At 40.1% G+C, this 27,124-nt stretch overlaps 2 protein-coding genes across 3 annotated transcripts in view; both read right to left on the bottom strand.

The window, feature by feature from the left end:
• Positions 1 to 27,124, bottom strand: part of LOC129707575 (nebulette-like) — a 302,307-nt gene that overhangs the window by 84,500 nt on the left and 190,683 nt on the right.
• Positions 1 to 27,124, bottom strand: part of LOC129707559 (nebulette-like) — an 87,091-nt gene that overhangs the window by 49,925 nt on the left and 10,042 nt on the right. For both annotated transcript variants that reach the window (XM_055652708.1, XM_055652716.1), the window contains exons 2-5: positions 13,046 to 13,117; positions 12,604 to 12,708; positions 11,723 to 11,833; positions 6,674 to 6,784 (exon numbers count right to left, since the gene is read on the bottom strand). In XM_055652708.1, the coding sequence (XP_055508683.1) occupies positions 6,674 to 6,784; positions 11,723 to 11,833; positions 12,604 to 12,708; positions 13,046 to 13,117 (399 nt within the window). The remainder of the gene's footprint in view (positions 1 to 6,673; positions 6,785 to 11,722; positions 11,834 to 12,603; positions 12,709 to 13,045; positions 13,118 to 27,124) is intronic.

Here is a 27,124-nt window from a genome sequence, read left to right as displayed (position 1 = left end):
GTTTGAATCTTCCCTACTCTCAGTGGGAAAAGCTTATCCATGTCAACTCTGACTATCCCTCTCATCATTTTGAAGACCTCTATCAAGTCCCCCCTTAACCTTCTGCGCTCCAAAGAATAAAGTCCTAACTTGTTCAACCTTTCTCTGTAACTTAGTTGCTGAAACCCAGGCAACATTCTAGTAAATCTCCCCTGTACTCTCTCTATTTTGTTGACATCCTTCCTATAATTAGGCGACCAAAATTGTACACCATACTCCAGAATTGGCCTCACCAATGCCTTGTACAATTTTAACATTACATCCCAACTTCTATACTCTGATTCTGATTCCTCAGCAATCCTATACCCTCACATTAACCAAAGCCAGCTCAAAATGTTTTTGGTAATGGCACAGCATTTTTGTGTTACCACAGTAATATTATACAGATTTCAAATAGGAGTCTACACTCACAATTAGGTTTTATAGAAAAAAAAAGCCCAATAGGCATTTTGAAGACAAGTATTTCAATAGACAATAGACAGTAGGTGCAGGAGTAGACCATTCAGCCCCTCGAGCCAGCACCTCCATTCAATAGAATTCAGTCATAGAATAATGTAGCATAGGGGACCACGTGGCCAAAATTAGTTTTGAAAATGTTATCTCATTATCTTCTCTTTTATTTCCATAGAATCACAATTTTTTTGCCCAATGCCTCTGTTTGAAATAAAAATGACAGTAAGTAGTGGAATTAATACTATTGTTGACAAATGTAGCATCATCCACATCATGGAATGATATTCCTCTGAAGCTGAGAGAAATTACCATTGATAAATATACATTGGTCTACATAATGTTTAATTAAATACATTTGCAGCTCAAGGGTGACAGTTAAAGGTCCCTCACAATACAAGTCACCTTTTGTCAGCTGCACATTATGGTACATGCTCTCTATAAATTCAACTGCACAACACTACTTTTGTCAGCGCTATCTAATTGAAAATCATTTTTTTTCCCCATACATGGTGCACAAAAGTATAAATTTCCCTCATCAATTTCCAGGACTCAAAATTTCGACTAAGCAATTTCTGTCCTGAGACAGGAACGCACCACATTAGGTTATTGGAAACACAAGGAACCGCAGATGTAGCAATCATGACTAAAAAAATTAACTGCTGATGGAACTCAGCAGGTCAGGCAGCACCTGTGGAGGGAAATGGCCACACAACATTTTGCGTCAGGACATTTACTTTTTTCTCAAATTAGATGTGTGCCAAGCTCATTTGGGAGATAGCCAAGAATATTTGACATCTTGGTCCTGTGACCATGTCTCCAGTATACTCTGGGGATCTCATGGTTAGTTATGCCAGGAAAACCCCATAACCATCAAACTGCATCTCCTCACCACCAACACGTAACTGATCTCCTGGTTTTCAATCCCGCCTGTCACACCACACACGTGGCAGTTTCCATGAACATCCCATATCAGTGCCACAAAGTTTTCACTTACTTCTTTCTTTCCTTGCCAGTGGTAAAAGTCCTTATCCCTTCCTATCCACCCTCCATGCACCCACAACACGCTAATGCTGCCGTGAACATTCTGAACCCACTCTCTCCACCACCAATAAGCAGGCAAATTATTCATGTTGTACATTTAATTCAATTGCATACATCTTAAAAATTGCTATCAACATCCAACATCCAAGCTAAGGCATGGCTAAGGCATGGCTAACTACGAACTCTAAATAGGGAAACAGAATAAATAGAAATAGAAACAAAATTGCAGGAGAAACTCAGCCGCAGTCATTACTTGTAGATAGTGAAACAGTTTCAGGTCTGAGACCCTGCATCAGAACTGGGATTGGGAAAATGTTAGTTTAGGAAACAGAGGTGGTTGGGGAAGGCAGAACAGAGGGATACAACAATCTGGATTACCTGTCATAGCAGATAAAGTCAGATTATGCCTTGCTCGATTAGGCATTGCTAATCTTGTACAACCTGTGTAATATTATGTAGTCTATGTAAAGAACTGTTTCCAGGTTCTAATTATTGGTCCTTGATCTGAAGTGCTGCCTAATCTGCAGGAATTTTTCCAGCATTTTATTTCAGGTTTTCAGCATTTGAACTTAATTGTTACATTTAAGTTACTCTTCAAGCTAGTGCACAAACCAACTGTGATTTGTTTGCAATGGCGAAACAAATCTGTCTGTTATTTTCCATTTGTGAATAATCGAGAAAAACAACAGAAAACCTGTTTGTCCGCATCACATTTGCTCAATGGAAGCAGCTGCAAACATGCATTGGATTTGTCTCTCAACTGCAGGTTTCTTGCGTTGTGGAGGATCCAAAGCTGGCGTTATTAAAATAAACTGAAAGCTAATTTAAATAATATCGAAGCAACTTGAATTGCGAAAAATCTAAGAAACAAAATAAAAGACTACAATTGTTCCACCAACAATATTTCCCCCCAAATAATAATAATATTGGATTGCTTCATCCAGATGTATTAATGAGAAAATGGTGACGGCAACATTTTGGTTTGATTGATTCTGGGCACGTCAACCCTTTGAACTTAAAGTTCAATGTTCATGACATAATCTATTCATCAGACCTCCTTGTCCCTGTCGCAATCTGTGTGCAATACTCAATGAGTGCTGTGGTGGTAAAGGTTCTGCCTTGCATATGAAATACAAAAGCAAGACCTCGTCTGCCTAGAGAGCTTTTCAGATAAATGCAAACTACCTTCTGACAATCTTCATAAAACCAATTAGCGGCTAATATCCCCACTTTATCACCATTGGTGGGATATTCCTCTGCTCAAAATGACAACTACATGACAGTTAAAAATAATGCATTATATGAGATGCTGCCAGTAAAAATTGGCTTAAAAGTTTGATGTGTTGCAATTTTTCCAACATCAACATCTGGAATAATCCATTTATTCTGGAGTAGAACATCATTAGAATCGCACCACGTTGTAAATTTAACACACACTTCTCGCTTAGATTTACCATCACGTATGTGACAAGATTTGTGTTAAATATGCACCAAATTATATAATTCTCTTTGCAATCTTGTGTTGGCCTTTGCACTTCATTTTCTTATCTGCACTTTTTCTGAAGCTATAACAATATATATACTGAACTCTATTTTCTCATTTGCACTACCTTGGTTAATTATTCATGGAACGATTTGCATGGATAGCAGGCAACTGTATCTCAATACACACTGTATCTCAATACACATGACAATAATAAATCAATACCAATATCAACCTTTGAAGCATTGTGAAGGAAATTATTTTTTTATGTCATAGGTTAGCTCCTTGGATAGGATATTAAATATTGATTATGTACAATTCTGATAGTTCAGATTACTATGAAAGTTTCCTGCTAGATGTTCATCCTTGGTCAGGGCTGTAACAATGCACCATCTAATCATCTTTAGCCAGCAATAGCGCATTTCACTTTGCCTGTGAAATTTAGTACGATTTAACTTTCATTGTACTTAATATCACAGGTGGAATACTATTGCAGTATTTTGCAAGTACAGAATGTTTTATCAATTTCCTGACGTCTGCTTTGTCATTCGATCATGGTTGATCTATTTTCTCCTCTAAACCACTTTCTTTTGCCTCACTCCCTTCTTAAACAGTGGAGATACATTTGCGATTTCCACAGTACTCTGGAATCATTCCTTATAATGATTTGGAAAGATTTGGAAACTACTAATGCCTCCACAATCTGAACAGCTACCTCTTTTGCCACCTTGGAGTGTAGTCCATCTGGTCCAGGAGACAACCACCTTCAGACCTCTCAGCTTCCCAAACACCATCTCCTCTGTAATAGCGACTACATTCGCTACTGCACAGACTCCCTTGAATTTCTGGCTGGTGTCTTACACTGTGAGGACTGGCGCAAAAATCTCATTCAGTTCATCTATCATTTCTTTGTTCTCCATTACTCCCTCCAGCATTATTTTCCAGTGGTCCAATGTCTACTCTAGCCTCTCTTTTACTCTTTATGTATCAGAAAATTATGTTGGTATCCTCTTTTATATTACTGACTAGCTTACCTTCATATTTAATTTTTTCTCCTCTTATTGCTTTTTTAATTGTTTTTTACAAAGCTTCTCAATACTCTAGCTTCCCGCTAATCTTTGCCTTGTTATATGCCTTTTCCATTGCTTTTATGCTTTTTTTGACTTACTTTGTCAGCCACACGACCCTCATCCTCCTCTTAGTATGTTTCTTCCTCTTTGAATTGAAAAGATTCTATGTCTTCCAAATTACTCCCAGAAACTCCTGCCATTGCTGCTCCGCCATCTTTCCTGCAAGGATCTATTGCTATTTAAACTCCTGCACCTATTTTCTATTGATCCCCTTCTAATTAATTTCAACCCTCCCTCATGCCCCAGTAGTTACTTTTACCAATAATAATGATTCATCCGTTTTCAGCTTCTTCCGCTCAAACTACTAAGATAGGTGGAGGAGCAGGTATTGTAATGAAAGCAGGGACTCTGCAGAAGGACTTAAGCAGGTTGTGAGGGTGGGGCGAGAAGTGGCAGATGGAATACAGCGTAGCAAAATGTGGAGTCATACATTTTGGTAGTAGGAATAAAGGCATAAACTATTTTCTAAATTGGGAGTGAATTCAGAAATCGGAGGTGCAAAGGGACTTGGGTGTGCTGGTGCAGGATTCCCAAATAGGTACTTTACAAGTTTGAATTGGTAGTAAAGAAGGGGAATGCAATGCTAGCATTTATTTTGAAAGGGCTACAATACAAATACAGGGATGTAATGATGAGGCTTTAAGGCAATGGTCAGACTGCATTTGGGGTACTGTGAACAGTTTTGGGCCCCATATCTGAGGAAGGATATGCTGACAATGGAAAGAATCCAGAGGAGATTTATAAGAATGAACCCAGGAATGATTGGGTTAACATATGATGAGCACTTGAAGGCACTGGGCCTGTACTTACTGGAGTTTAGAAGGATGATTATGAACCTCATTGAAACTTACCAAATTGTGAAAGGCCTGGATAGAATGAATGTGGAGAGGTTGATTCCACTAGTGGGAGAGTCTCGGACCAGAAGCTTTAGCCTCAGAATAAAAGGTGTACCTTTAGAAAGGAGATTAGATGGAATTTATTTGGTCAAAGGCTGGTGAACCTGTGAATTCATTACCACAGATGGCTGTGGAGGCCGTCAAGACATATTTTTAAGGTGGAGATTGACAGTTTCTTGATTAGTAAGGTGTCAAGGGTTATGCAGAGAATGCAGGAGAATGGGGTTGAGGGAAAGATAGATCAGCCATGATTGAATAGTGGAATAGGCCTGATGGGCCAAATGTTCTAATTCTTCTCCTAGAACTTATGAACTAAACTACAAGTTGATTTTTTTCATATGATGATCATTGCCTCCTAGGGGTTACTTTACCTTAAACTCCCTAATCAAGTCCGATTCATTACACAACACCAAATCCAAAATTGCATTTTCCCTAGTGGGCTGGACTACGAGCAGTTCTAAGGAGCCATATAACCATATAATAACCATATAACAATACAGCACGGAAAACAGTCTGATTCTAGTCCGTGCAACACACAATCTCCCCCTAGTCCCATATACCTGCGCTCAGACCATAACCCTTTCCCTTCCCATCCATATAACTATCCAATTTATTTTTAAATGATAAAAACGAACCTGCCTCCACCACCTTCATTGGAAGCTCATTCCACACAGCTACCACTCTCCGAGTAAAGAAGTTCCCCCTCATGTTACCACTAAACTTCAGTCCCTTAATTCTCATATCATGTCCCCTTGTTTGAATCTTCCCTACTCTCAGTGGGAAAAGCTTTTCCACGTCAACTCTGTCTATCCCTCTCATCATTTTAAAAACCTCTATCAAGTCCCCCCTTAACCTTCTGCGCTCCAAAGAATAAAGCCCTAACTTGTTCAACCTTTCTCTGTAACTCTCAAAATAAAAATTATTTCTCTTGAAATTCTGTATAAACCTGAATTTCCCAGTTGTTTGCATATTGAAATCCCATGACCACTGTAACATTGCGTTTCTTACATGCCTTTCTATTTCCGGATATAATTTGAGCCCTACATCCTGGCTACTATTCTGAGGCCTGTATATAACTACCCTCAGCCTTTTTACCCTTGCAGTTTCTTACACTCCCTACATGTATTCTACATCTTCAGATCCCACGCGGTTTCTTGCTAAGGATTGGTTTTCTATCCTTATCAACAGAGCCAACAGATAGTTGGCGCGGGAACTATAACAACATTTAAAAGGCATTATGATAGGTACATGGGTAGGAATGATTTAGAGGGATTTGGGTCAAACATAAACAGGTGGCACTAGTGTATTTGGGGCATCATAGTCTGCTTGGGCGTTGACCGAAAGGCCCGTTTCCATGCTATATGACTCGAATTTGAAACAAAACTTTATCTTCATATACAGTAAAAGGTATAGATCAGTCCTGTGGTGGGGTCAGAACCCAAAACATCGATTATCCCTTTGCCTCCATAGATGCAGCTTGACCCATTGCGTTTATCTATCAGTTTGTTTTCTTGCTCCAGATTCCAACTCTGTACAGTAAATAGGAATCTGTGATTACTTCTGCATATATCAAAACAATACAATATACTTTGTACGAACATTCCTTTCCATTCACAGAACTTATCACTTACATCACTTTGTCGTTTATTGACTTCCATTGCATGCTTAACATCTGGCAGTTCTTTCATGTTCGAATAACTTGATTTTCCTTTATCTGCGTCATATTTTTGCAAGTATTGTTTCTGATTAAAAAAAAAAAATACCTTATCTTTTTTTAAGCAGATTTATAATACAGCAATAACACAGACATTTAACAGAATCATCTCTTTTTATTTTACGCACTTTATAGTCACATTTTGTTTCTGATTTCTGTGGAAAATGGCATCTTAGTGTCAGTTTCTTTTTTCAAATAATTACCGGTGCTAAGTGCTCATCCCTACACTGCTGATAGAAAGAAATCTCAACACACAGTTAGATCGTAATTTCCAGTTAAAGTTCCCCCTGTTAGTAATGCAATAGGAGTTAATTACTGCCCATTAACTTCCCCGATGCTGAACATGCAAGAATAATGAAAAGGACATTCCTTCAAGTTTAATTATTGTTGAGTAAGATCTCTTTTAATTTTTTTTGTCCATCAATTTTTCCCTCTCTCAATAATTCCGATGAACCCGTTTCAGTGGCCAAGCTGGTATTTGCCTCCCTGATGCCAGGGTCACGGATGCCTCTTACCTGGCACAGGGCATTCTAAGAGGGGAGGATATGCAGCCAGAGATTATGGTCGATATTGGTAAAGAAGCATGAAGGGGGATCAGATACTTCCAAGTGAATCTAGGGAGTAACGCAGAAGGTTACAAAGCATCTAGGGTTGTAATCTCAGGATTACTCACTGTGCCACATGCTAGTGAGGCAGTGTAAAGGAAATAGTACAATTGAATGTGTGGATGAAGAACTGGTTTAGGAAGGAGGGCTTCAAATACATCGATTATTGGGCTCTCTTTCAGACCAGGTGGGACCTACACAGGACGGACAGGTTGCACCTAAACTGGGATCCCTCATCGAGATCCCTCGAGGAAAGTTTGCCATGCCACTCAGCAGAGTTGAACCTAGTGTGGCAGTGTGAGTGGGAACCAGAGCAGTAGGTCAGAAAATGGAGAGACTGAGGCAAAGGAAAGGGTTAGGCGAGGTGTCCAATAGGAAGAACAGGTAGGACCAGGTTAATGAACACAGTGGAACTGACGGTGTGAAGTGTATTTCTGTGCGAAGTTGTGAGTCTGTGGAATTCTCTGCCTCAGAGGGCGGCGGAGGCCGGTTCTCTGGATACTTTCAAGAGAGAGCTAGATAGGGCTCTTAAAGATGGTGGAGTCAGGGGATATGGGGAGAAGGCAGGAACGGGGTACTGATTGGGGATGATCAGCCATGATCATATTGAATGGCGGTGCTGGCTCAAAGGGCCGAATGACCTACTCCTGTACCTATTATCTATTTATTTTAATATACGAACTATTACAGGTAAGGTAGATGAGCTTAGAGACTGGATTGTACTGGTGTCCTTGCAGAAACTTAATTGACAGAGGAGCAGCAGCTGAAATGTTCCAGGGTTCAGATATTTAAGCCATGATCAAGAGGAAGGCCAAGGAGATGGAGGAGTTGCATTACTAATTAGGGAGAATGTTGCAATTACACCAGAGAGGGGAGGACTCATCCAGCAATGAAAACAACTTTTGGGTGCTGCTCATCAAAATGGGATCCTCAAAGCACAATCTCCCTCCAGGATACGGCTGCAGGCTTTGCCATTATTCATGCCGTGGATGTAACAATTTTGAGTGCAAGTTGTATAAATGCTGAATTGACCCCATTGGAGAATAGCAGTCTACCATTTGGCATTAATCAGGTACGGCACTGTACATTATGAACTCATTAAAGGGCAGCATCTTGCGTCAAAGTGTACAGATACTGCAATCACTTATTGCGGACAAAAGTGGAACACAGAAATTATGTCTGAAGGAAGCTGCAGCCAAAATATTGATATCCCAGTGAGTATGACTTAATTCTCAACTGTTTACTATTTGGGTGGACTGTTTGGAACTTGGTTCACTGTGGGTTTATAAACCAAGGTGAATTTCCCCCCCCCCCCCACCCCCACACCACCACTACACATATGTCTACGTTACTGTACTGTTGCTGTCATAGCAATTGTTTATATCATAGAAACATAGAAATTAGGTGCAGGAGTAGGCCATTCGGCCCTTCGAGCCTGCACCGCCATTCAATATGATCATGGCTGATCATCCAACTCAGTATCCCGTACCTGCCTTCTCTCCATACCCTCTGATCCCCTTAGCCACAAGGGCCACATCTAACTCCCTCTTAAATATAGCCAATGAACTGTCCTCGACTACCCTCTGTGGCAGAGAGTTCTAGAGATTCACCACTCTCTGTGAAAAAAGTTCTTCTCATCTCGGTTTTAAAGGATTTTCCCCTTATCCTTAAGCTGTGACCCCTTGTCCTGGACTTCTCCAACATCGGGAACAATCTTCCTGCATCTAGCCTGTCCAACCCTTTAAGAATTTTGTAAGTTTCTATAAGATCCCCTCTCAATCTCCTAAATTCTAGAGAGTATAAACCAAGTCTATCCAGTCTTTCTTCATAAGACAGTCCTGACATCCCAGGAATCACTGGTGAACCTTCTCTGCACTCCATGGCAATAATGTCCTTCCTCAGATTTGGAGACCAAAACTGTACTTTTTTATATCATAAAGCAGCTTATATATCATATTACAACAGATGATGCTGTCATTTAGCCCAGAAAGTATATGCTCATCTGTGCCATTCCCCCACTATGGGCAATTAACAAATTAGCCTTTCCTTGCACTTCCTGAGTGCAGAAACATCAGCTATTGGGAAACAAGTAGAGACCGTTTTTACAAATGATTCAAAGTCAAATTTAAACGACTTCCTTTATTTTGGGAACCAGCACCTGCTTAACCTAACAAAGAAAGAATTGAAATCCAATTATCAGAATTGCATCTGGTAGAAAACCTATACTCTTGTTTGTTCTTCACATATCTTGCTTCATCTGCTGGCCATTTCTAACATGTTTTTGTTTTTTTCTTTCCACTACGTCAACGAGTGGAGCCACTCAACTTGCTAATCTCTTGAACTTCATCCTAGATAGTACTAGAAATTGTACATTTTGCATACAATACATCAGCCATAAGGATGACTGGAAATCATTAAAGTATGCTGAAACTATTGTGAATGCACAGTTGCTTTAAGAAGGTTCACAAAAAAGCTGGAGAAACTCAGCGGGTGCAGCAGCATCTATGGAGCGAAGGAAATAGGTGACGTTTCGGGCCGAAACCCTTCTTCAGACTGATGGGTTTAAGATGGCTTTAAGAAGGGTTGAACTTATTTGGATAATCTTATGATTTCCTATGTGAGACAATTCAAGTTCAGAAAATACCACGTATTGTGAAAATGCACTTATGTACCACTTGAGATTCCAATCAGACATCAAAGAGGAATCTTTCTTTGGCTATGGATGTTAAAAGCATGCATAAATAAATGTCACAACAGTTATACTCACCATCAATGTTCGGTTTCATTAAAATACTATAGTCCACAGTGGTCAACACTACTAGTGAATCTACATTACTAAAAGTCTGATCTTGACCACTTCCTGTTTTTCTGTTTCATGATTTCAGAAAAAAACGCTGCCCCTACGGCTGTGATTTTTGGCCATCTTACTCAGAGTCCCCCTCCGCTGCGCAGGACAAGAGGATTATTCCCATCAATGAAATATAAAAGAGTTATTAATGTTTTTAAAAGTTGAGATTCTCTCTGCTGCCCCTGCTGGTGGGAGGTGGAAGGGACTATAAAACCTGGAAGTGTTGTGCCTCAGTCGGTCTCTGCAAGATGGGGGAAGTGAGAGGGTCACGTCTCACAGTCTGAGCTGTGAATAACACTGAACACATATCTACTAAACTGTGAGTGTGGTTTTACTGACCTTGAGTGCCCTTAATGTGGTTTGTAAATGAAAATGTGGTTGGTTTGAGGTAAAAGCCCTGCAAATGGTTGGTGGGGGTTGGGTTGAAGTAAAGGCACTGCAAATGGTTGGTGGCCTAAACTTGACAACTTCCTTTTTGCACTGTATATTGATTGTAGATAAAATGCCACCACTTACGGCTGTGGTGTTTGGCCATCTTACTCCGCTCATCAGGTGCATAGGATTCTTCTCATCAATGAAAAATAAAAGTGTTATTAGTGTTTAAAAAATGTTGAGAATCTCTCTCATGTCAATCACGCCTTGAAGGCCACACCTTTTCCGGTGGGAGGGGGGGGGAGGGCTATAAAACCCGGAAGTGTGGGTGTGGCTCAGTCTCTGTATGATGGGGGAGGGAGAGGTCACAACTCTGTCTGGGCTGTGAATCAACTGAACACACTGAATGTCTACTGAACTGTGAGTGTGGTGTTTTGTGTGGTTTCATTGTGGTTTTATGGTGGTTTCACCCTGCTTGAAATGGTATGAAACTGCAATTGAATGTGGTGGCCTTGCACCCTGCTTGAAGTGGTATGAAAATGCACTTGAATTTGGTGGCCTTGCACCCTGCTTGAAGTGGTAGGAAAATGGATTTGAATTTGGTGGCCTTGCACCCTGCTTGAAATGGAATTTCAAGGAAAAGCCATGAGTCAACTGCCAGACACCAGCCGTGAGTGAGCTGCCAGCACATCAGACTTGAGGGACTGAGCTGCCACCCCAAGAATCCATTTGGCCCACAATGTCCATACTAGCCCTCTGGAGACCAGTCCCTTCAGCCCACAACTCCCACAACTTCAGCTCCAGAAAGCCCCCCCCCCCCCCCCCCCCAACTGGCCACCAATATTGGAATTGGTGGAGAGATGGAATATTGCGTTGGGGACCAGCCCTCCTGTGTGAACATGGGACCCAACGGGTCCCACTTAGTCTAGTATTCTCATAAAGGGATTTAATGTTAATGGCCAGTTTATCTTCCAAATATTTTGAATAACCACTGTTAAACAGAGCACCTCAAGTTTTTTTTTTTACAATTCTCATGATAGTTTTTTAGCATCATATTGGTACATATCTACTTCGCTTTATGTTGCATTAATATTTTAATAAAAAGTTATAATGAATACATAGCAAGGGACTACCATCATACCTTACTCTGAGCCTGAGAAACTTCTTTAGCAAACACAGTATCAATGGTAGCGGGCATCTGTGCATACAAGCATTTAGAACTTTCTTTTTTCACATCTTCTTTGTATTTGGTCTGGAAATATAAAACATTCTGTTGTAGTGCTACTGAAAGTACAAACCCATACCATTTAACCAGATCAAAATAATAAGAGGCTCATTGTTATTTCTAGACAGTTGCTGTCAGCAATGTTGCATGAACAACCCAGTTTCATTATTTACTTCAATTAATACATCATCAATGTACTTCAATTCCATAAAATCACATATTGATTTTCCTGCTTACCATCCATTTCCAAAATGTATTATTTGGATATCATAACACAAAAGCAGTTAATGAGTTTATGTGTAGGTGAATTATCAGAGAGTTTGAAAAGCAGTTTCCATTTTAAGGGTTCCTTGTGAATTATCTTTCCAACCAGATGTTTAAGCTTTAAGCTAATGCACTGGCTGGCTACTTTAATCAGTCGTTATGGGGATCATTGCTGTGGGAGTGTTGTGGGGTAATAGTCACAAGCATGGGTTGTTAACCCACTTCCAGGCAGATCAGAGCTCAGGTTTTCATGGATGTGTGACGGGTAGTTCTACGTTGGGACTGGCTAACCTCATATAAATTGACACACTCTCACTTCCCACAAACTACAACAGGATCACCGTTAGAAGGTAACACTGGGCAACATTTTGACACAGTCACCAAAATCAGGCTCCCCAAATTTTCAACCTGATATCATATACAATGTCTTTCTTTGAAAATGGTATAAATATTGCATTATCTTAAGTGGTGTAAAATTAAAAACACATGTCATTATCTTGCATTAACTTACAATGCAATAGCATACGACTTACCTCAGATACAAGAGTAGTTGCTTTTTTCATACATTGTTGTTGAGGTGTATCTGGCACAAAAGTATACTTTCCTTTTGACTTTATGTGTCGTTCTTTGTATTTAATCTAAAAACATATCAGTAGCACATTTAAAATATCATTCACTCAATATCTTTTAATTAAATACAGACAACCATTTTAACAGATGCACTCTCCCATTAGACCTTGCAAATCATTCCATTTATTACATTCCACTAGTAATAAAACTTGAAACTGAGAATTGTATACAGAATATTGAAAGCAATCCAAATAATTTGAAATCAAATCAATGACCACTTTAGTTTCAAATTATATAAAGGTGAAAGTTAAATGTTTTGGAGGTCAAAAAACTAATATCACACCTCATTAACAATGGCAATTTTATGCACTATATCAAAATAGTTTTTCAACAGAAGGTACTTACATCACTTATCTGATCACTACATTTCTGGGCAAATTCAATACTCATGTCTTTCATTATAGGTCTATCGAGTGCCTGAGGAAAACAAACAAAATGATCTAGATTTCTTTTCTCTGAAAAATCATCAAAATATAATAGAACAGATCTTAAACATTTTCAACCTCTTCCTGGTCTTCCTCTCCATCTTCGTGTCCCGAATTATAAACCCTCATTTCTGTTAAATAATTGAATTAAAAAGACGGCAACAAACTTTTCTCAACTGCTGCAGTAATTGAAACTGTTTTCCACGAATCAGTTCTAACCACCACATGAAGGGTAGTTTAAAGGCACATCCTAATTTAGCAACCACTTGAGTTGATGATTTTTATCTGAAGAATTCAACAGAAGCGATAGCAAAAGTTTGCCAGATGGCTACAGTGGCATTTTCCTCTTTGGAATTAATAACCTTCAAAACATACACTTTCATATTGCACCCATTCACTCCTTGTTTAAGTTAAGCATTTAAGATGCAATATTAAATTAAGTTAAGCAGATGAAAAATATCTAGGTAGTTAGAATCCATTTCTTATGGACAAAGCAAACAGCAAACTCTGAAGGAATTGTATTATTTCGGAATATGTGTTGTTGTTCTGCAGGGAATCTGATAACCTTTCCAAAGGCAAAAGTAAAAGTTTGCTCATCCCACCATATCTACCACCATTATGTATTATATCATTAATAAAGACAATTATAGTCTCTAACATATTTACTTCTACTTAAATCAAATTAGCATGCCCAACTAAACTGAAGACCTTCAAAGGCAATTCAAAATTTATAGTCCTAAAAGCTGTTCCATGACAGCAGACGCAAAAGGCTGGTGAAACACATTGCAACATTTTATTGCACGAGACTTAAGGCAATAAAACTACCTTGAACACTTTCGGCAATCTTTTCCTACACATAAAGACCTTCCTCTGCTGCTGCAGAACAAGCAGAGAAATCTATATTGAGGAGGGAGGGGTCCCAGAGGATGCAAGGACTGGAGTGGGGGGTAATTTGGAACCTCAGATGAAGGATGAGAGAAATAAAAAAAATCAAGACCCTGGAGATTCAAGTTTTAGGCAGGTTGTGATCAGTTGCTTGGGGTGATGAGTTAAAAGTTAGGGTCACAGTCTGCAGTTTAATGGTGACAGGTAGTTTGATGTAGGTATAGGTTGCTGGTACACCTTGAATCTGACTCGGGGGTAAGGAGGAAAATAAATTTACATATCAGAACCTCTTTAATTGAATTGGCTATTGATAAAACGTATTGTACAGTAGAGGAGCACGCCCTTTGACCCACTATGCTTGTGCCGAACATGATGCCAAGTTAAACTGATCTCATCTGCCTGTACATGGTCCATATCCCTCTGTACCCTGCACAGCAATGCGCCTAAAAGCCTCCTAGGCATAACTATTGCATCTGCCTCCAACGCCACCCATGGTAGTGCATTCCTGGTCCCCTCCGGTCTTTGTATAAAAAACTTACTCCGCACATCTATATCTATATAGATAGATTTAGATAGATAGAAATAGATATATCTATATCTCTATCTATTTAACTAAAACTCCCATCTTGTTTGTTTGCAGGTTCATGTTGCACTCCTATTTGCACAAAAATGGTATACGATAAGGCTACAAATTTTGCCCCACCTTACTCACCATTGTCCTGTGGTGCAAATTAAATGAGTTTTGTTCAAATTTATGGTATATTTAAAAAGTTATTAACGTTTAAAAAAAATTAACTTAAAACAGCACCCCCACCCGCGCATGCGCAATTGGGGGAGAGTTCCCGTGCATAGCTCTGCTGGTGTCACAAAGGGCACCCAACGGGTCCCCAGCCGGGCCTTTCCAGAATTCAGATCGCAATCTTTTTTTTCACAATAAGCGACACGGGTAACATTACTTCCATTTTACTGTTGCTCTGGGCCCACGGAGATCCGCCACCTTGGCGCTGAGGCTAGGGCTACATCTGCGGGCAGCGACGGGCAGCTCTGGGGGCGGGGAGGGGTCACGCTGACAATCCAGGGCCTGGGCGCTGAGGCTGGCTCTGAGGCCGACGGCTGCTGCTGCTGAGGCCGCGCCGACGATCCAGGGCATGGGTGCTGAGGCGGACAGTGGCTGAAACCCTCTATTCCAGGCAGCATTCTGGTAAACCTCCTCTGCACCCTCTCCAACAACCTCCACATCTTTCCTGTATTGAGGCAACCAGAACTGCATGCAATACTCCAAATGCAGCCTAACCAGTCCTGCAGACCTGCATGATGACTTGCTGACTTATAGTGCAGTTGCAAATGGAATTAATTGTTAGTTAATGTGCAACCAAAATGTTAGATCTAGAATTAGCACCTTATATTAATAAAGTAATTTATTTATTATTAGAAGTACAATGATGTAGTACATAAGTACCTAATGCATAATGAGATATTACAGTTCATGTACAACTTGTTTTTAATTTAACAGAATAGAACAGAAAATGAGACAAGCAAAGATACAAAAGAAAAGAGTATAAGCCGTGGTGATAGTATTAGCTCGTTAGATAGTAAAGAAAGCCCGGAGAAAGAGACAAGTAAACAAAAAAGGTAGAAAGGGATGGAGAGGAAAAGAGAGGGGGAAAAAAAGAAATAGAGAAAAAGAAAGGAAATAAAAAGAAAGAGATACCTATTTAATATCTTTAACCACCCTTCACCCGGTTCTGAAACATTTAATTTCTAAGGTTATGTTGCACCATATGCTTGTAAAAAGTCGATAAAGGGAGACCAAATCATTAAGAATTGGTCTGCTTTGCCTGATAGGAGGAGTCTCATTTCTTCAAGATGTAACATTTCAGACATATTTGAGATCCACATTTTGAGCGTTGGCGTGGAAGTTTTTTTGCCGTTATTAAGCCATAGTTAAGGAGAGATTTTTGAAACGTAGTTAGTTTACATCCGTCTTCCATTGCTCCGAAGATAATCAGTTCTGTATTGGGGTTCAGTTTTATGATAAATAGTTTTGTAAAAATTCCAAAAATTTCATTCCAGAATTTATGAAGTTTTGTACAGGAGTGTTTATAGTGGCATTTTGAGATAAGCATTTGTCACAGATGGGGGAGACATTCGGAAACATTTTATTCAGTCTAGTTTTCGAGTAATATAATCTATGTAAAATGTTAAATTTAATTAAGTTATGTCTTACATTAATCGAACATTTGTGTACATATAGCAAGTGTTTTTCCCATCTGTCTTTCGGAATTTTTATCAATAATTCTCGTTCCCAATCCATTCTAATTGCCTCTGTCGAAGGTATTTCTATATTTAAAATGAAATTATATAAAGTTAAATGTAAAAAATCTACTGCAATGCAGAATTTAAGTATTGTGAAGTCGAGATGTAATGGGCAACATATATACTGTATATGTTGGTGTACAATGTGCCATTTAACCGCTCACTGACATGTGTGCCAAACGTGTCAAATAGTCTCCGGCGACAATTCTACCACTGCTGGCGAAACACAAATATGAAGAACTTAAAATTCAGGCATGTCTTGTTAGGAAAATAAATTATGGCATACTATTTCAACCATGTTAATAATTCTGAAAGAGTAGGCACAGTTAATAATAACAGACTCTTTCCAGAGAACATTGGCTTTAAAAAAAAAAGCTAAAGATGTCAAATTGATGTTAAATATTAAGGACAGACAAGAAGAGAAAGATTAAAAACACAGCAGGCTATGATCTTACTGAATGTCTAATAAAAGCTAGTCAAGATTATCTGGGTGGATGAAGAAATCAAGAATAAAAGGAGTGGAACAGCATGGTTAGATGGGATTAGGATTACACCTCATGAAAACTATAAATACTAACTCAGATTGTTTGGGCTGGATAGTATATTTCTGGGTGTTTGCAAATGATACATTTAAATAACCATATAACAATTACAGCAGGAAAACAGCATCTCGACCCTTAGATCCGGGCCGAACACATAATCTCCCCTAGTCCCATATACCTGCGCTCAGACCATAAACCTCCATTCACTTCCCATCCATATAACTATCCAATTTATTTTTAAATGATAAAAACGAACCCGCCTCCACCACCTTCACTGGAAGCTGGATCCAGTATACTCTCTTCGTAAAGAAGTTCTCTTTTACCCCTAAACTTCAGTCCCTTATTCTTTGCAAATTGTTTGTATCCCCTACTTCAGTGGGCATTTTTCAACTCTGTCTATCCCTCTCAATTTAAAATCTATCATATTCTGCGCTCCAAAGAATAAAGCCCTAATTGTTCAACCTTTCTCTGTAACTTAGTTTGAAACCCAGGCCCATTGATTTATATGCATTTACTAATTTCCATTCATATGACAGCATAGGGCCATTTGGCCCATTGAGCTACTCTCCATTCAATCTCTCAGCTATCTTTGTCCGCAACTCCCCCCCATTCTTCCTGTAACCTTTGATATCCTTACTAATTAGATGTTTAATGTTCTCAGCTAAAATAATTCTGATTTCGATAAATATATCACTACCCAAAATTCTACATTAAAAAGCTGCAATTATACTGAAGGAGCAGATTCATCGCTAACCATGGTCTGTGGAATGCTCACCAGCCATTGCCAATGCTTGAAAGGGAAAGAACTGACTGCACTATAAATATCTATCTTTTATACTATTACTAATACTTTCATCTTGACCACTTCTGGTCTGCGTTGTAATTAAATTTGCCCATAAACAATTCCCCATAGGGCTACGAATTTTTGCCACCTAACTCACCATTATCCTCTGCTGCAAGTCAAGTTTTATTCCGATCGGTGAACTAGTACAAAAGTTATGAAGGTTTAAAATCCGTAAAAAACGCCCCCTTCCGGAACCCGCTGTCAATAACGCGGCGAGGAGAATAAAAAGCTGTAGGGGCGCAGTGTGTTGAGCAGCTCATGGAAAGCGTGCAGAGAGTGAGCTGCCTGCGGACTGCTTCTGCAGTGACCAGCACGACCAGCTGGAAGCTGCTGAGTTGAATCGGAAGCCTCCGAGTGAAGCCGGAGTGGGACCGGGATCTACTGCGCGAGGCCGAAAACGCGGGGTGAGTAGAGTGCTAGCCCCCCCCTCCCCTCCCCACACCCCCTTTCCAGAATTCAGATTGTGGGGAATGGGTTCCGTTGGGGGAACAGGTGAGTGGTGGAATATTGCGTTGGGGAATGGGTTGCATTGGGGGAACCAGGCCTCCCATGTGGGACCCAACGGGTCCCATTTACTCTAGTAATGGAATAAAACCTTATTAAATACTGTCCACCAACAATTATCCTACAGAAATTAGATGATTTTTAGAAACGTTTCATTTGTTTGTAAGCATGCAATCTCAGATAATTTGAGACACTTCCTCAATCAACTCTTGAATCAACTATCTCCTGAAAAAATGTTCACCCCCCACCTCACCCTTTTTTCCCCCATGATCAAAGTACAGTTTTAATGAAGCTATAAAATCAATATGGATAAAATAAAAAGACTGAAAATGCTGGGTATCCAGATTAATAACACAATCCAAGGTTTACACAGCAGAACCATCTGAGTCCGAGAATAGGAGGCACTTTTGTGACTTCATTTAGCATTGAAGGTAGGTGTCGGGACCCACAGTTTTCAATGGACATAACCACCTGAAAATGATAATAATTTTCATAATACTGATAAGCGATGGCCAAGAAAGCACAACGATGCCTATACTTCCCTAGGTTTAGGAAGTTTGGCATGTCCCAACAGCCATCACCAACTTCTACAGATGCACCGTAAAAAGCATTTTATTGGGATGCATCACTGTACAGTTTGGGAAGATCTCCATCCAAGACAGCAAGTAATTGTTGTGGACATAGTCCAGGCCATCACACAAACCAAGTTCCCTTCCATTGACTCCATCTACACTTCACACTACTTTGGCAAGGCCACTAGCATAGTCAAGGACCAGTCTCATCCCAGTCACTTAGGCAAAAGGTACAGAAGTTTGAAAAACCATCGCTCCAGATTCCGAGACATTTTCTTCCCAGCTGTTATCAGGCAAATGATTGGTCCTCTCATCAGCTAGCATGCAGTCCTGACCTCCCATCTACCTCATTGGAGACCGGTGAACTATCTTTAATCGACCTTCATTGGACTTTATCGTGTGCTAACTGTTGTGCACTGATGGCAACTTGACTGTAATTATGTTTTCTTTGACTACAAACAAAAAGCTTTTCCCTGTACTTCAGTATACATGACAATATTAAACTAATTCAGGTAGATGTCCAAGCAAAAATATTGGTTGAGCTAAAATATAACTCAATTCCATAATGCAACACATTTTAATTACCTTAATGCCTAAAGTCTTAGTTGCAATCAAGCTGAAATTTTACCTTGATGGTATGTCTTTCATTGTAGCCATGGTAACTGTTAATGCACGGCCATTTCAAAATGTTGGCATTACACTATAAACAGTTCATTCAATTGTTATTGCTTCCTTCCTGTTAAATTCTGCTTCTGACCCCAAGCTGGCTGCTTTTCTTTTTCATTTAAAAATCCTACTGAATTATTTTTTTTTAAGAAGACCAGTTATTGCATAACAATTTATATTATCAATTTGTTTAGGTCAATTAAGATAATACAGATCAAGTTGCCATCAGTGCAGAACAGTCACACGATGATCAATGGTCTCGATTATAGATAGATACATAAAAAATCCAATGAGGTTGATGGGAGGTCATTCGGCATGCTAGCTGATGAGCCTGCACCAATCATTTGCCTGATAACATGGGAAGATCATCCAACTCGGTATCCTGTAGGGATGCCTTTTCTCCTACCCCCTATCCCTTTTGCCACAAGGGCTGGGGTGAGACTGGTCTCTTAAATATGCCAATGAACTGGCCTCAAGTACCTGTGAAGTGGCAGATGGAGTTCCATGAGAGGGAACTTGGTCTGCGTGATGGCCTGAAAAAATGTTTTTGGAGATCTCAATCTCGGTCCTAAAAATGGATTTCCCCTTTATTACTTAAACTGTGACCCCTTGTCCTGGACTTCCCCCAACATTTTTGAACAATCGATTCTCCAGCATCTGCAGTTCCCTCCAAAACCTTAAGGATTTTGTAAGTTTCTATAAGATCCCCCCTCAATCTTCTAAATTCTAGCGAGTACAAGCCGAGTCTATCCAGTCTTTCTTCATATGAAAGTCCTGACATCGCAGGAATCAGTCTGGTTCTTGGCATCCCAGGAATCAGTCTGGTGATAATTTAGTTGTTTTTAACTATTTCCATTGTAGTTTTCCTCAACAAATATAAATATTGCTTTCTGAAAGAAACATTCAACTCCGTGTAAAATTGTGGATAAATGTTGCTTTCAAAAGTGACAGACGTCTGCCAAATCATTGCTCCACTTATTATAGGCGGGGGGTTGGGGGTATCATGATGAGGGGCAACCCAATAACATTTTGCCCTTACCAGGTACTGAACCCCACATATATTTGAGCCTTTTTATATGTCAAATTTCAAATGCAAAGAACACAAAAGATTTGAGGAAACACCATACTTCAGCCATTTTCCAGACAATTTATATTAACAAATTTAGGTTGCTGATTATTTTAGGTTGATGAGGGCAGAGCGGTAAAGTTATATATTTATGGATTTCAGCAAGGTATTGAACAAGGATCTGCTCTGGAAGATTAGAGCACATGGGATCCAAGGTAAGATAGCTGAATGGATAGAAAATTGGCCTGTGACTAGTGATGTGCGTCAGGAATGGGTGTTGAGCCCATTGCTGTTTGTCATCTTTATCAATGGTTTGGATGAGAACATACATAGCATGATTAGCAAGTTTGCAGATGACACAAATGCAGGTAATGTATAGTGAAATTGGCCTGTGACTAGTGATGACTGAGCATCAGGAATACAGGGTATGTGGGCCCATTGCCGGGAAGCCTAAAATGGGCAGGGCTTTATCAATGGTTTCGGGCTCTGGGAATGAACATACATACATGGGGATTAGCAAGTTTGCAGATGACACAAATGCAGGTAATATTGTAGATAGGTCACAAGATTGGCCTTCATCAGAAGAGTATGCAGCGGGATCTTGGAGATCATACTGCAGTTGGGTAGCAGAGACGCCATATGTGCCATAGAATGGTTCATGAACTTAATACAGGGTGTCAGGACTGTCTTAAGCATTGACTGGATTTGACTTGGTTTATACTCTCTAGAAATGGGCAGGGGGATCTTACACTTACAAAATTCTTAAGGGGTTGGACGGGCTAGATGCAGGAAGATTGTTCCCGATGTTGGGGAAGTCCAGGATAAAGGGGTCACAGCTTAAGGATAAGGGGGAAATCCTTTAAAACGGAGATGAGAACTTTTTTCACGCAGAGAGTGGTGAATCTCTGGAACTCTCTGCCACAGAGGGTAGTTGAGGCAGTTCATTGGCAATTTAAGAGGGACTTTGGCACATGTGGCTAAGGGGATCATCAGAGAAGGCAGACGTATTGAGATCATAGTGGCGGTAAGTTGGGCCGAGATACATACTGCCTAGTTATACAAGAGATGTTGGCATAGAGTCATACAGTGTGGAAACAGGTCCTTTAGCCCAAATTGCCCACACCGGCCAACATGTCTCAGCTACACTAGTCCCACCTGCCCATGTTTGATTCATATCCCTCCAAACCTGTCCTACCCATGTACTTGTCTAACTGTTTCTTAAATGTTGGGATAGTCTCAGCTTCAACTACCTCCTCTGGCAGCTTTTTCCATACACCCACCACCCTTTGCGTAAAAAAGTTACCCCTCAGATTCCTATTAACATTTTTTCCCCTTCACCGTAAACTTATGTCCTCTGGTCCTCAATTCACCTACTCTGGGCAAGAGATTCTGTGCATAACCATATAACCATATAACAATTACAGCACGGAAACAGGCCATCTCGACCCTTCGAGTCCGTGCCGAACACATAATCTCCCCTAGTCCCATATACCTGCGCTCAGACCATAACCCTCCATTCCCTTCCCATCCATATAACTATCTAATTTATTTTTAAATGATAAAAACGAACCTGCCTCCACCACCTTCACTGGAAGCTCATTCCACACAGCTACCACTCTCTGAGTAGAGCATCTACTCTATGTATTCCTCTAAGGATTTTATACACCTCTATAAGATCACCCTGTGCTCCAAGGAATAGAGACCCAACCTACTCAACCTCTCCCTATAGCTCACACCCTCTAGTCCTGGCAACATCCTCGTAAATCTTCTCTGTTCCCTTTCCAACTTGACAACATCTTTCCTATAACATGGTGCCCAGAACTGAACACAATACTCTAAATGCAGCCTCACCAACGTCTTATACATATGTGCCATGACCTCCCAACTTCTATACTCAATACTCTGACTGATGAAGGCCAAAGTGCCAAAAACCTTTTTGACCACCCTATCTACTTGCAACTCCATCTTCAAGGAACCATGCACCTGCACTCCTAGATCCCTTTGCTCTACAACACTTCCCAGAGCTCTATCATTCACTGTGTATCTCCTGCCTATGTTAGACTTGCCAAAATGCCACACCTCACATCTCTTTGTATTAAATTCCATCAACCATTCCTCTGCCTACCTGGCCAATCGACCATGATCCTGCTGCAATGTTTCACAACCATCTTCACTATCTGCAAAACCACCCACTTTTGTATCATCAGCAAACATTTTAATCTTGCCATGTATATTCTCATCCAAATCATTGATATAGATGACAAACAGCACCGAATCCTGAGGCACACCACCATCACAAGCCACATTTAGAGTATTGTGTTCAGTTCTGGACACCATGTTATTGGAAAAATGCTTGCAGAGAAGAATGACAACGATATAGTCAGGACCCGAAGGCCTGAGATATAGGGAGTTGAGCAGCCTAGGCATCTATTCCTTGGAGCACATGAGAATGAGGAGTAACCTTATAGAGGTATACAAAATCATGAGAGAAATAGATTTGGTAAATGCACTTGCCCAGAGTTGGGAAATCGAGAACCAGAGGACATAGGTTTAGGTGAGGGGGGAAAGATTTAATAGGAACCCAAGGGGCAGCTTTTTCACACAAAGGTGGGTGTATGGAACAAGTTGCTGGAGGAAGTAGTTGAGGCAGGTTGTATCGCAACATTTAAGAAACAATTAGACAGGTACATGGATAGGAAATATAGAGGGATTATGTTCCAAACACAGGCAAGTGGGACGTGTAGATGGGACGTTGGTCAGTGTGAGGAGGAGATTCACTGTGATGGATGTTTGTGTAAATTGTGTTGGTGTGTGTCTTGGTTCTTTTCTTGTATGGCTGCAGAAACCAAATTTCGTTTGAACCTCATGTGAGGTTCAAATGACAAATAAAATGTATTGTATTGTATTGTATTATGAGGAAGTTGAGCCTAAGAACCTGTTTCCACGCTGTATATCTCTATGACTCTAATTATTTTTATACTCTGCAACACTTCCACTGTTCAATAATTTTTATTTATATGTGACAAAAGGTTTCATACACAAAGTAATCTGTAAACTGTATACTCGGATTGCATAATAATCCCACATATTTTCTTGCCATGACCTTCAGACTATACTGGGACTGCAGATAAATTCGAACCAAGATGATATCCATAGGACACTAGAAGGACTAACAGCCAGGCTCACCGACAGGTGGTGCTTACACCATATGTACACATGATGACATGGTTAAAGATAATGAAGTGATGTGTGATGATTAATCTATTCCTGATGTGGACAATAAATCAACAGCTTTGAAGAGTCACAGAACAGCAATGAGTCATGCCATGAGGTTGTAAGTTCTGCAGAACAGAGAACTAATTGAGTTCTAAACCCAGATGACTTATTTACATACCGTACATAAAAGCTGTTTTCTCTCCTTGAAGTGTTTGAATTCACTTCATCTTCATAATAGATTCAGCCTGCTGACTGGTTTCTTCTGTCAGCTGTATACTGTTCTTTAGTATGGTGCTAATTTCTTGTGCTGCAGAACTTGCAATGTCTTGGTTTCCGTCACTGTTGTGCACTCCTCAAAGTAATTGATTTATTATCAACTTCAGGAAGAGATTCATTGTCAGACATCACTACATTATCTTCAACTTGGTTTCTTGCTGCCATCGTCCAATTAACATGGACACTTATTTCCAATTCAAACCAAATATCCTTTGAGACCATCAAATGAGGCAAATATTCCAAGGTCTTATTCTTTTTCATTGGGCTGATGACTTTAACCCATTTTACTTTGTTGGAATCACTATGCATTGTATTATTGATGGATGGACCTTGAACTACACTGTCACCACCAGTGATCACTAATCACAATAATACCTGCAGGACACAAGTTGCCTCAAAACCAGTATGTTTGCAATATGAAAGATTAACATACATCAAGAAACCCTGATACATTGTCATGTTATAAGGATTAGTAGAATTATGCCATTGGGCCCATCAAGTCTACTCTGCCATTCAATCATAGCTGATCTATCTCTCCCTCCAAACCCCATTCTCCTGCCTTCTCCCCATAACCTCTGAAATCTGTACTAATCAAGAATCTATCTATCTCTGGCTTAAAAATATCCACTGACTTGACCTCCACTGCCTTCTGCGGCAAAGAATTCCACAGACTTACCACCCTCTGACTAAAGACATTTCTTCTCATCTCCTTCTTAAAAGAACATTCTTTAATTCTGAGGCTATGACCTCTAGTCCTAGACTATCCCACTAGTGGAAACATCATCTCCACATCCACTCTATCCAAGCCTTTCACTATTCTGTATGTTTCAATGAGGTCTCCCCTCATTCTTCCGAACTCCATTGTGTTCACACCATCATTTTTTTCCTCTCAGACACTTGCTCAGGATATCCGAGACATCAGCTTCAGACTTCAGACATTTGATGCTGAAAGATGGCTTGCTTCCTCTCATGTTTTGCAATGGTCGATGAGGCCAATATCTGCCATTGGTGGGGCAGAATGTGTCTGCTGGAGAATTTGGATGGATTGTTTCGGAAGGGATATCCTCCTTCTATCAATAATGCTGAACCTTTGCATGCTCGTGATAAAGGATCATGAGGTTCTCAATGCCATCTCAGATGCCCCTTCCCCATTGTTGATCCGCCATGAGCCAGGAATTCTCTTGGATCAGTGAGTATGTTACATTTTCTCAAGGAGGCTTCAAGAACATCCTTGAAATAATATATTTGCCCTTGTGGTAATCCTTGACCATTATAGAGCTTGGAATGAGAAGCCTGCTTCTGGAAACTGGTCTTGGCCATGGGAACAATGTAACCCATTCATCATAAATAACTGAAAATAATTACGCCCATGTACAAGCATAACATCATTAAGTTCTACAACTGTAAGACTTACTTGCATATAATAAATATGTACATAATAAATATGGGCACAGTACTCACTTTGGGAAAATTATTAGCCCAAGACCATATCATTCAAACATAAAATCAGAAGAAACAGGATTTTGTTGTAGTAAAACGTAACCCCAAACAGTATCGTGGAAATAGGGTGCACGTTGCACCCAGAGTTAAAATTAGCATGTATCAAATGTAATGCTACAGTGGTTATGGGAGATTTCAACATGCAGGTAGACTGGGAAAATCAGGTTAGTACTGGACCCCAAGAAAGGGAGTTTGTAGAGTGCCTGCGAGATGGATTCTTAGAGCAGCTTGTATTGGAGCCTACCAGGAAGAAAGCAATTCTGGATTTAGTGTTGTGTAATGAACCAGATTTGATAAAGGGGACTCAAGGTAGAGGAACCACTAGGAGGTACTGTAGTGGCCATAATATGATAAGTTTTAATCTGCAATTTGAGAGGGAGAAGGTAAATCAGAAGTGTCAGTATTGCAGATGAACAAATGGGACTATGTTGGCATGAGGGAGAAACTGGCCAAAGTTGACTGGAAATGGATCCTAGCTGGGATGATGGTGGAACAGCAATGGCGGGTATTTCTGGGAATAATCCAGAAGATGCAGGATCATTTCAGTCCAAAGAGGAAGAACGGTTTTAAGGGGAGTAACAGGCGATCGTGGCTGAAAAGTGAAGTTAAGGACAGTATAAAAATAAAAGAAAAGACATATAACATAGCAAAGATGAGCGGGAAGCCAGAGGATTGAGACACCTTTAAAGATCAAAAGAACTAAAAAGGCAATACGGGGAGAAAAGATGAAGTATGAAGGTAAGCTAGCAAAAAATATAAAGGAGGATAGTAAAGCTTCTTTAGGTATGTGAAGAAGAAAAAAAGTTTGGACAATAGTGGACAGAAACAGTTTAATTTATTATGGGGAACAAGGAAATGCCAGACATCGAACAGGTACTTTGGTTCTATCTTCACTAAAGAAAACACAAACAATCTCTCGGATGGACTAGTGGACAGATCTAGGGTGATGGATGAACTAAAGGACATTCACATTAGTCAGGAAATGGTGTTGGGTAGACTGATGGGACTGAAGGCTGATAAATCCCCAGGGCCTGGTGGTCTGCATCCGAGTGTACTCAAGGAGGTGGCTCTAGAAATCATGGAATTCCAATGTTCAATAGATTCTGGATCAGTTCCTGTGGATTGGAGGGTAGCAAATATTATCCCACTTTTGAAGAAGGGAGGGAGAGAATGCAGGGAATTAAGACCAGTTAGCCCGACATCAGTGGTGGGGAAGATGTTGGAGTCGATTATCAAAGATGTAATAGCAGTAACATGATTGGTCCAATTCAGCAAGTATTTACGAAGGGGAAATCATGCTTGACAAATCTTCTGGAATTTTTTAAAGATGTAACTAGGAAAATGGACAAGGGAGAGCCAGTGGAAGTAGTGTACCTGGACTTTCAGAAAACATTTGATAAGGTCCCACACAGGAGATTAGTGGGCAAAATTAGAGCACATGGTATTGGGGGTAGGGTATTGACATGGATAGAAAATTGGTTGGCAGGCAGGAAACAAAGAGTAGAGATTAACGGGTTCCTTTCAGAATGGCAGGTAGTGACTAGTGCGGTGGACCAAGGCTCGGTGCTGGAACTGCACCCATTTACAATATACATTAATGATTTAGATGAAG

This window comes from Leucoraja erinacea, chromosome 2 (assembly GCF_028641065.1).
Source record: "Leucoraja erinacea ecotype New England chromosome 2, Leri_hhj_1, whole genome shotgun sequence".
In the NCBI taxonomy this organism is placed as follows: Eukaryota; Metazoa; Chordata; class Chondrichthyes; order Rajiformes; family Rajidae; genus Leucoraja; species Leucoraja erinaceus.
Note: the sequence above shows the minus strand (reverse complement) of the source record. Positions and strands in the feature narration are given on the sequence as shown.